This window comes from Stereum hirsutum (assembly GCF_000264905.1).
Source record: "Stereum hirsutum FP-91666 SS1 unplaced genomic scaffold STEHIscaffold_2, whole genome shotgun sequence".
NCBI classification, from domain to species: Eukaryota; Fungi; Basidiomycota; class Agaricomycetes; order Russulales; family Stereaceae; genus Stereum; species Stereum hirsutum.
Genome location: NW_006763132.1, coordinates 1,169,949 through 1,181,001, shown reverse-complemented (window position 1 = coordinate 1,181,001; position 11,053 = coordinate 1,169,949). Strand labels below are relative to the sequence as shown.

At 51.8% G+C, this 11,053-nt stretch overlaps 2 protein-coding genes across 2 annotated transcripts; both read left to right on the top strand.

Annotated features, from left to right (window-relative positions):
• Positions 1–2,001: 2,001 nt before the first annotated feature.
• On the top strand, positions 2,002–4,795 carry STEHIDRAFT_90828 (uncharacterized protein). Its single transcript, XM_007299664.1, has 16 exons — positions 2,002–2,034; positions 2,091–2,165; positions 2,238–2,245; positions 2,295–2,313; positions 2,368–2,413; positions 2,467–2,493; positions 2,550–2,615; positions 2,670–2,812; positions 2,869–3,396; positions 3,553–3,648; positions 3,707–3,818; positions 3,880–3,956; positions 4,016–4,108; positions 4,167–4,248; positions 4,304–4,345; positions 4,413–4,795. Exons 1-16 carry the CDS (start codon positions 2,017–2,019, stop codon positions 4,457–4,459), a joined length of 1,479 nt encoding a protein of 492 aa, XP_007299726.1. The 5' UTR covers positions 2,002–2,016; the 3' UTR covers positions 4,460–4,795.
• A 2,900-nt stretch (positions 4,796–7,695) lies between these two features.
• STEHIDRAFT_49601 (uncharacterized protein) lies at positions 7,696–9,085 on the top strand (the record flags this gene model as incomplete). Its single annotated transcript, XM_007299299.1, has 7 exons — positions 7,696–7,894; positions 7,954–8,031; positions 8,094–8,180; positions 8,236–8,535; positions 8,592–8,669; positions 8,725–8,811; positions 8,865–9,085. 7 exons carry the CDS (start codon positions 7,696–7,698, stop codon positions 9,083–9,085), a joined length of 1,050 nt encoding a protein of 349 aa, XP_007299361.1.
• Between the last annotated feature and the right edge of the window lie 1,968 nt (positions 9,086–11,053).

Here is an 11,053-nt window from a genome sequence, read left to right as displayed (position 1 = left end):
GGCGTTGAGAAAGGAGTTGATGGTGGTGGTGGTGAACCGAACGTCGAGGTCGATAACGACGACCGTCTCGCACCCTCCGCTTGTCACTGTCACGCCGTCACACGCTCTTCCCGGTTGTTCCGAGCGTGGCCTCGCTCTGCCCAGAGCTGCCTCGAGAGCTCTTCGTCAACGTCCACCAGTCCTTGTAGTTTGCATATGTTTTGGACTCGTTCAGGATGGCTGCAATTGGAGGAATGTTGGTGTTACCTTGCTGTTTCACTACCTGCGCCATCGTCTTCGCCTGAATGATACGGCCAACGCTCGGGAAGTCGATGATCAATTCAAGCTTAGGAGGCTCGCTTGTCAGTTGCTGCTGGTTCTTCCTTGCAAAACTCATCTTTTGTTGAGACTGGCGCTGGCGAAGGCATCGACACGTGTGTACTCGCTGTCAATCGTTTGTGCGCCGCACAACGATATCGGCGGTCCTTCCTCGCTTGCATGAAGCGGTCCCCCGCAGCGACGTTATGTACACCATGACATGTCTGAGGGTGCGAATTGGCTCCACTATCCCTGCGGGGTTGCAACGCTTTCGAACTTCGAAGCCATCTGCTCATTGGTCAACCCTTCCTTCCATGCACTCAGACTCCTTCACCTGTCTCTCTCAATTGCGGGACATCTACCATGTCTTTAAATAAGCTATGAAATATCCTGCGATCTGCTAGCATGAGGCGGCCAGAAAAGGACACAACGGGATTGCGAACTAGCCAAAATGGGAAGACTAACACCCCGGCACGACGGCATCTGCCCCATCTCCCGCTTCTGCTTCTCTTTATTGAACGGGGGTGTTATAAATATAACCAATTCACTCCGCTAAGCGCGATACAGGTTTGGGGCTAAACATAGGCATGTTCGCCTTCAGCCAGCCCATATTCTATTACCCTTTTGTCTCTCCACCAACAACCCCCAGTGCTCCTCCTCCCACTCCCGCTCTCTCTCTCTCTCGTGAGTTTCTTCTCTATATACTCCTCGTACCAGGTTGAACGACGCTTACTTCTCCGATCTCCGAATACAGCATTTGCTCAACCCTGCTCCGTGCTTTTGTTCCAGCGAGCACGCGGCAGCTAAACGTGTTCCAATACCCCACGCTCTTTATTCTAAGAATTGTTCTCGCACGCTAGCCGGCATCACCTACCCATACTTTAGGCTTTCCCAGAGATCTTGCCCCACGACTGCTCCTTTAGTGCGTTCATCAAAGTTTCTCTTCTTTCATCAACCTAATTCCTGTTGTCACCACTCCAGCGATGGAGAGGTCATCGTCCAACGTTGATGACATCCTTTCCAACTACACTTACAACAACACCACCTCCTACGAAACATCCAACCTCACGCCGACCAAACGGCCGATTCGAGATAGTCAAGGCCCATTCGACACAATACCTCTCCCTCCCCTCTCTCGCACTACATCGCAATGCTCCGCCAACAGCATGGCCTCTACCGCATTCCTTATCGAGCAACACCGGCATCCCTCCACTGCGAAGACCACCTCCGGCTTCCACTGGCCGCATCCGTTCCATTCACGGAAGGACAAGTATTCGGGGGACAGCGACTTTGATATGGAGAAGCTGTCTCCAGTGGATGATGGAGGCGGAGGCGCCGGGGGTGGTGGCAAGGGCGGAATAATCGGTAGTAATGAGGGTGATAAGCAGAAGATGAAGCCTTGGGAAGGCTGGCGGCTCGTTTTGTTTGGCTCTTGTAAGTTCATTCCCTGTCTCTTGCGTGTAATGTGGAGCAGGACTTCATTTCTTTCGACAGGGTTCAACCTGTTGCTTGTTTTCTTGCCCGCTTCGGTAAGCAGGACACCTATCGGACCATCATTCAACGCTGACATCCCCGTCAATTGTAACTGATAGTGGATCGTGGACTCGTTGATTGGAGAAGAATCGAAGACGCTCGTGTTTATTTGTAAGTTGTTTCACCGCAGGTGCGGCGCACCGCAATTCCTCATCTATTCATCTTTGCCCAGTCTGTATCCTGGCCATGATGCCTCTTGTCAAGGTAAAACGAATATTCTCTTGATGAAAGAACGATGCTTACTTGGTTATGGAGTATAGCTGCACGATATGACGACCCGGGACTTGGCCCATAGGATCGGAGGTTCCAGAACCGGATTGTTGAATGCCAGTATGGTATGTATTGCTTCTTCCCTATAATCAGCACAATAATTCACTGAACCCTGTCCTCTTGTGATGGTCATCTAGAGTAACATGTGAGCTTTACTCCTCATTACTATAAGCGATGAGCTGACATCCTTCCAGTGTGGAAATAGTCATAGCTGTGAGCATGTTTCTCGATTATTTCGACGGTCTACTTCTGACGATCTCATTCTAGGCTACAGCGCTTCGGAAGTGCGAGCTCAGTGTCGTGCAGTCCACTCGTGAGTCAAATCTTGGCCCCCTAAGTGATATAATTTACTTACGACACTTACAGTGATTGGCTCCATGTTGAGCAAGCTTCGTAAGTGCAAGCTGTATTTCATGCAATATATCATACTCATCGAATGCCGTCTTCAGTTCTCGTATTGGGATTGTGCTTCTTCGCGGGCGGTCTGCGCTTCACCGAACAAGCTTTTGACGCTTGTATGTACTCTTCGAACCCACTAGTTATCCCGATCATTGACAACTTTTTCGCAGCCGCCACGCAGGTTCATTCTTCACTGCTTAGTATCAGTGTCGGCGCCGTTCTTCTCCCCGCCGCGTACCATTTTTCGATCAGTGGTGGAAGCAACACGGCCTCCTTTGAGCAGCGACTTGACATCCTCCAGATGAGCCACGGTGTATGTTTCATCCTCCACATCGGTTCTTGCCTGCGTGGCTGATTATGTTCAAACAGGTCGCTATCATTCTCCTTGTGATATACGTCGCCTACCTTTTCTTCCAGCTCTACACCCATCGCAATTACTTCAAAGACAAGGAAGAAAAGTCAAAACACCACGACCTACAGGCACCCGATCTCAAGCCCCTCAAGAGTCTTTACATGGCCAGTCGCTCGACGCTCAACATCGCTGCCTACGCCGGCAAAGACAGATCAAAGACCCCCGCGCAGAGATTTCCCAACAGCCCGGGGAGCTCGAGCAGTCGTGACTCAAGCCCCGAAGGTCCCAAATCGTCGCGAAACAGAATGCACAAGAGCGAAACCAACTCGCCATATGCGTTCGGTCACTCTAGGTCTTACATCCTGAACTCGCCCGAGGCCTCCGCATCGGATATCTCGCTTCCTCTGACGAACGGGTCGACCAGCCAGTTTATCGACCATGGGAGGAGAGAGACCAGCCCCAGTCCAACGAGCGCTGGGAGCTCGAGTATGAGATACGTGTATTCGAAGGGGGGCGCCACACCTGCGCCCGAGCATGGGACGACTGTGAAGCTGGTTCCACACCATGGACAGATGGCGAGCTCGTCTTCTGTGGGCACAACGGTGGAGGTTCCTGTGTTCGAATCAGGGCCTGGGATCCGGTTCGACGAGGATATGGCGTACGAGGAGAGGGAGAGGAGGAGGGCGATTGAGGAGAAGGAGGCAGCAGAGAGATATGTCGGGCCTGATGGTGTAGTTCCGAAGCAACCGAAGTTGGCTTGGCCTTTGACGTTGGGATTGTTGATCACAGTGACTGTGGTACGTGCTATTAATCTGTGCTGAAACAAATGACGACCGTACTGATGACCGGATATAGTTAGTGGCGGTCAATGCGGAATGGCTCGTGGAGGCCATGGACGGGCTGAATCCGATGATTAGCAAGCAATGGATTGGTCTAATCTTGTTGCCTGCCATCAGCTCTATTGCAGGTACGCACCTCACCGAATTTTCGCCAGAAAGAGTCGCTCATGTGTTTGGATTCATCTATAGAGTGCGCGACGGCCATGAACGTGTCTGTCAAGGACCAGCTGACGCTGAGCGTTAGTGTAGCTATCGGTTCTACGATCGTAAGCCGCCTCGATAAAGAAATCTTGGATGCAATATTCTGATCATTGCCTCATCGTAGCAAACGGCACTCTTCGTCACTCCGTTGATGATCGTCCTGGGCTGGGCGATGTCCAAACCCCTTGCTCTCCTCTTCGACCCTTTCCAGTCTGTCGTACGTTGGCTTTACTCATTGCCGATGTCGTGTTCATACTGACATATATCTCATGCAGGTGTTGTATATCTCCGTGCACACCATGGGCTACGTCGTGGCGGATGGAAAGTCCAACTGGCTTGAGGGCGCGATCCTCATTTGTGAGTTCAACTCTCCCATAGTATGCCTATTCTCGTTGCTTATGCGTTTATTCAGGCCTCTATGTGGTGATCGCCGTCTGTTTCTGGTTCTATCCCGGTGAGTCGCAAGCCAAAATCCTTGCATGATGATCGCGTAGTCGCTGACGTGTCTCGTTCCTCTGCAGGATCTACGTTCTCGTACACTCTCGCTTCATGTGCTAGCGCTCCCTGATTTGGACATTTCTCATCATCTGCTCTCATCGTACCCTTGCATGGACTCCACCATTGGACTCTTCCCACAATTCGAGCACATCATCTCTCACTTTCAGCTTCACATACACTGCATTCTTAGACGACCGCTCTCTGCAACGTTTCCTTCTTTCCCTTAGATTTGTAAATCGTCTTGTCTTCTGCTTCTTCTAGATCTAGATCTCTTTCTCAAAAGACTGTAACATACATTACTCTGTCCCCTGCACGTCGCGCACGGCCGTTTGTTCGTCAGATTCTTCTCCATCATACCGTACTGTATATACCAACCACATCATCCCGTATCTCCCCTCCCTCCCTCTCGCTTTCTCCACCCTCACTCGCTCGCATACCATACCATGCTATACTATACTACTACCTGGACTCCTCGTCGACGGGTGCCCTGGCAGGTTTCTGTGGCTACTGAGTCCCCACGTTTGTGTAGGATATGGACCTCCGCTATTGTACGCGCACTGGTTGTCGGTTACAGCATTGGTATCGCATCGGTACACCTTCCAAGCCTCAAGATCCTGTCTGGTTCTTGTGAGCCCATCTGCTCTCAACGTTTCAATGCCCAACCTAGCTCTGTCTAGGCGCCGCATCGAACTTTCACTCAGCTTGAGGAACTGATACCGAGCTGCGCAGTGAGTTCCAAGCCAGAGATGCATTGATGATTGTTAGGTGGTCACATATATGTTTCTCCGCAGCTCGGCCAGCTGTACATAAAAAGGTCAAAGGTTCTCTTGTTTTTTTTCTCTGTTTCCTCACTTGCCCGACGATCCCGTCCCCAGAGCTTCACCTGGTCCTGCCCCAACTTTGCTCCAACTTGAACACTCTTCGTTGTTGATCCGCGCCACACCTCGCCACACGACCATTAATATGCCGCTGCCCAAGTGTTCGACCACTCTCGTGGTCTCGGGTTCCTTGTTCTCTGCTCTCGATGCTGCTTCGCATGACGACCTTTAAATAAATCTCTCTAATGCACCGACGACCACGTCCCATCGTCTACATAATTACATTGCACGACGACCAGGCACCGGACCGCCCTTCTCTGCATCCGCGTCACATCAAAGCTTTCGGTCTCAATCTCGAGCTCGGTCGTTCTCGGTGGTAAGTACCATGCAACCCCTGCGGGTTGTTGATGTTCTCGATGGTCGCGGAGGACGGTTGGGAGACGGAAGGGAGACGGAAGTTTTGTTCACGGAGATGGTCACCGTGCGCTCCGGCGAATGAATCTGCAGAGGAGGGCAACGACGACGTGGTGAGCACGTTCTCCGCGGTGCCTGTGTTACCAGGTCTGAATCTGCATGAACAGGATCTCAGGACGTGTGTTCTCGGCGCTTCTCTTTCGTACTCCTTCTTTCATCTTTCAATTGAACGGGTCATCAACGAAATGTTCCGCTAGAGGATTTTCTTCTTGGCGTATCGGCGGGTTTGTCAAGGTACGCTATGACAGAAGGACCTCTTCCTGCCAGGCGTCCTGGTCCTGGTGAAGGATATACGGAACCGACTTGCTATTATATCTCGGAGCGGTATATATGAACGGGTGATTAGTACGGGAGATATATCGGAGGTAAGTTCATCACGGCGTTCTGTCTTATCCAATTTCTTTCTCTAATACACAGAACGCATCCTTGCATCTCTGGACGCGTTTCCTGCTCCATCCTCATCGTGGACTGACATAGACAGCCCTATGTTCGGACGAGACAAGACACTCTGCCCGGGTGTGGTAGTATATGAATTGATGCCGATGGGAACGACATGTTTGCACGCTAGTCCTGTTGTTGCTTCTCTGAAATCACATCAAAATTACATGCATGCCTACCAGGCATACCTGTCCTGGCAACGCCTTGACGACGTACCACTGTTTCGCCCCCACTGGGACAAATCGCCTGCTTCAAGCTCGCTTTCTGGAAGACATGACCTCGCTTGACAACAACCGGTAATGTCTCCGTCGCTATCGACGCTCTCGTTTATAAGCCTGACCGTTGCGTTTCCGAGTCTTTCCCCCTCATTCTCTTTCTGCCCACCCTCTCCGTCTTTTTTGTCGTTGAACGGCTCATTTCCTTTGCTTCTGCCCTGTTTCTTTCTCGACCAGGCGTCGCTCACTTCCTTCCTTAACCTCGGTCAGCGCAGGTCCTGTTCATTCACCCATCGACTTGAGACTTGAAGCCTCCTTTTACTTTTTTCGTACTCTCGGCTTCATTTGGTCTCTTGACCCATTCATTCCTTCGTCAACTCACGTTCGCTACAACCTCATCCACGACTTCCATCCAAAATGCTGGCTACATCTCTCATTGCTTTGACCGCGCTGTCTTCAGTCGCTCATGCACGCCCTCTCTGGACCCGTCAATCGAATATCGGTGACGTCGGGAGCTGTTCCGTTCCTCAGATCATGTTCGCTGCTGGATTGGACGGACGTAAGGAGACCGCTTTCCAAGCTGTCGACCAAAGTGAGCAGCCCTGCTGGTTGTTTCATGTTTCCATTAGCTGACAGTTTAACTAGCCTCCTTTAACCACGGCTCGGCTGATAACATTGCTGTCATTACGGGCTTCATGTGCGATATCTGCGATTTGTTTCATCGAGTGAGCCTGCTAACCCACACCTTCAAAATAGTTGCCAGCAGCTCGCCAGCTCATGTGGTGAGTAGAATGCTTTATGTGCTCATTGAACCTGCGCGCTGATCATCCGGTTCATAGGTGCCGATGCTAGTATGTCTTCGTAGTTGTGATCTTCAGAGTGCATATCCCCAACAATTTATTTCTTCTACAGCTGCGCAAGCAACTTGCACGACCGCCACGAATGCAGCTAATGCTGCAGCTGCTCAGACTGGTGCTCAGGCCGATGGTACGTCAACCCTCATTACACTAGTTTCTCCTAGAATTCAACATTGCCTCCTTAGCCTTCAATGCTGCATTTGGGATCACCACCGACTTCGCCGCTGTTCCCGAAATCAGCAACCAGGGTGTTACTGTCGCCGCCGCTGCAGCAGCCTCCACTAGCGCTGCTGCTTCTGCTGCTGCGAGTACCACTGATGCTGCCGCCAGTTCTTCAACTCCTTGCGTTACTGCCACTGCTGTGACTGTTACTGCTATTGTCACCGAGACGGCTTCAGCTGCTGCTGCGGCGTCGACTGACGATAGCGCCGTCTGTGCAGTACGTTATTTTTTTCCTCGAGTATCAGCGTTGTACTCATCTCTCTGTAGGCTACTGTGACCGTCATGGCCACCGTCACCGCAGGTGCCACTGACTCCGCTTCTGCTACCGCCGCTGCGTCGTCCACCGCCTCTGCTGCGGCCGCCTCCTCGACTGCGTCTTCCTCCGACATTGGAGACTTCGGGTCTTGCACTGTCCCCCAGATCCAGTTCGCCACCGGCTTCGACAACCGCAAGGAGACTTCCTTCGAACCTGTCGATCAAGGTATTTCTCAGCCAAGTTCGTGATGCTATCCTTTGCTGATACTGTTGTTCTGTGATTAGTCTCGTACAACCACGGCTCTGCACAGGGTATCGACATCATCACCAAGTTCATGTGTGACACCCTCACCAACTCATGCGGTAAATATTTATCAGCTGTTGTTCGTCTCAATTGTGGTCGTTAATTTGAAAATTTCATGCAGGTGCGGATGCGACTGCCAAGGCTACTTGCGCTACTGCTTCGGCCGCTGCTGACCAGGTTACCGCGAAGACTGGTGGACAGGCTGATGGTTCGTTCCTCGGTTCGCCCGACCACCTTGCTTGTGGCTAACTTTCGTGTCTCAGCTTTCAACGCTGCGTTCGGCATTACTACTGACTTCGCCGCGGTCGCCTCCGTCGACGATCAAGGCAACATCATCGCCGGCACCGGTTCTTCGTCTGCTGCTGCAAGCAGCGCCGCCACCGCCACTACTGCCTCCGCCTCCGCCGCCGTCGCAACTACCGCGAATGCTGCCGTCGCCAGCTCTAGCTCAACTGCATCTTCTTCAAGCATCGGAGACTTCGGTTCTTGCACGGTTCCTCAGATCCAGTTTGCCACCGGCTTTGATAACCGCAAGGAGACTTCTTTCGAGCCCGTTGACCAGAGTACGTGGAGCTTTTTCGCAACCTCTAGAATAAAGTCTGATGTGTCTTCGATTCAGCCTCGTACAACCATGGCTCCGCCCAGAACATCGACATCATCACTCAGTTCATGTGTGACACTCTGACCAACTCGTGTGGTAAGGTTGATTGCTTTTCATCTGCGGTATTCGTACTGACGAACTATCTTTTCAGGTGCTGACGCTACTGCAAAGGCGACCTGTGCGACTGCTAAGGCTGCAGCTGACACTGTTACTGCGAAGACTGGTGGCCAGGCCGATGGTACGGATAGCAGTCCTTGTCTATCTATTATATGCTAACATCTCCGTCGATAGCCTTCAATGCCGCCTTCGGTATCACGACCAACTTTGCCGCTGTTGCTGTTGTAAGCGACACCGGTGTGACTGTCTCCCCCGGAACTGCTGCCTCCACCGCCGCTGCGAGCGCCGCCACATCAGCTGCTGCTGCTTCAACCACTGCCGCTTCCGCCGCCACATCGGCTGCTGCCACCGCTACCTCAGTGCGTATTTTCATCAAAGTAAAAAGCATTTTCTAACGCTTATCTATATTCGTCCTTCCTCACAGGCTGCCGCTGCTGCCACGAGCTCTGCTGCTGCTGCCAGTGGCCAGAACCTCCAGACGTTCACTGGCTCTCTTGGAGCAACTGCTCCCGCTGTGACCGCTGTTGGAAACGGCCAGTTCCAGGTGACGGGTAACTCTGCGTTCAACAGCGAGCAGAACGCTCTCGTGCGCTCCTGGTACGCGTATTCCACTTTGTTTGTGAGCTGTGATGCTAATATTTCTTGCGTTCTAGTGACGTGCAGCACAACCAGTGCGCAAACGCAGCGAACTCGTCCGGAAACACCGGTGACCTCACTGTCGACGCCTGTGGTACCCAACAGACCCAGTGCAACGCTGCCGCTACCGCCTGAACGATTGCTCGAGTAGCCTTTCTTGGATCTGATTGACCAGTTTTCTCCTAACTTTATTTTGGATGTGTTTTTGCGATTGTTTTGATGAGGGTGTTGATAGAGAGGAGTGATAATGGGATGGTGGACGTGCAATGTTTCCTCGCTGTGCTTGACTGCATTTTTGTATTACCTTCTTTTCATCTTCGATACCCAGGGCTGGCAAAGGAAAGGTTATGCCTTCGACTTTTCTTCAATCATGCGTGCGTCTGCGTACGGGGGTCAACAGTCAGCTATTGTCGTCGCAGGTCTGGTTGCGACTCCCAGTCACCCATGCGAATGTGGCGTTTGCTGCTATCCTTTAGTGCCGCAAGTTGAGCGTAAACACCAGACGATCTCTGAGCCATGAAAAGGATGCATGCAGATATTGAGATATGATTCGAACCTTGAAGCCAAGTCCCGGAACCTTGCAATTTGAGAAGTAGCACGTCCGCAGATCTTCACAAGCGGGTTCACCTTTCAGTACCAGTTTAGACTCGCCACACGACGTCCAGTTCGCGGAGATGCAAAGCCGGCTTTCTCCGCATCCTACACTCTGCGGCCAAGCCATTGCCAAGAACGATTTCTCTCACGCGGTACCACCGTGACTGGCCACAATCCTTTCTTCATTCCTGTGCTTGTTGTCTCTCCATGCACATCGGGCACGTTTAAACAGACTTGCTAGGACTTGCGACAGGTCAACTGCTATAACAGCTCTCTTTTCGCGTCACCGCCGTCCTAGTAAGTTACTAGCTCTTGAAACAAAGGCTACACGATTTGAGGGACTCGCTCGTCGGCTTCACCATATACATACTAGTGCCGCAGTTCGTGCTCACTCACAACAACGAGTTCTACGATCATCTTCGTCTCTTCATCCCCCCTAGAACCTCTCCAAGAAGGACCAATCAGGACGACAGTATTTCTCCCATGCCCATTCACTGCGCTTGTCCTCGTGCAGGACATCGTGATACTTCCGCCCCGTCTGAAGGGCGATAACCATGTTGAGCTTCTGGTGAGGTCATCACGCTGCAAAATCCACAGTCAGTGCTGCAGACTGGATCTGCGGAGAGCAATACACGCTGTCCGAGTCGCTGCGGTATAGGGCTTCCCTAGAAAATCATGCAGTCCTCAACATATCCTTGCACACGTGTTTCGTGTTCATATACATGCCTCTAAATCATGGTTTCATTTTCAGGATCTTACTACACCTGAGCACCCACACGAGCAGGGTCTTGCAGGTCATTCCCGTTTTTCCGAGTACGTCGTGCGCTCTATTGTGACCGCAGTGGCCAATGCGACTCTCGATCCCGACTCCGGTTATACCAGACGTTCAACAGATCGTGCTAGACTAGGGCCTGTGGACCAATCACAAAATCGGTGTTATGAGATTGTGGCGATGCTATATCGGCCCTTTCGACTGTGCCTATCCTATACATGGTCGATAACAAACCTCATTTCCCCCCCTGAGGTCATGGAAGAGGTCATGATTTAGGCTGCGCATATTAATTCCGGGCGTGTTCGTATATCCTTGTTACTGCGTACAAGTGTTTTCCGTAAAGTGGCTCGAAATGGGGGGC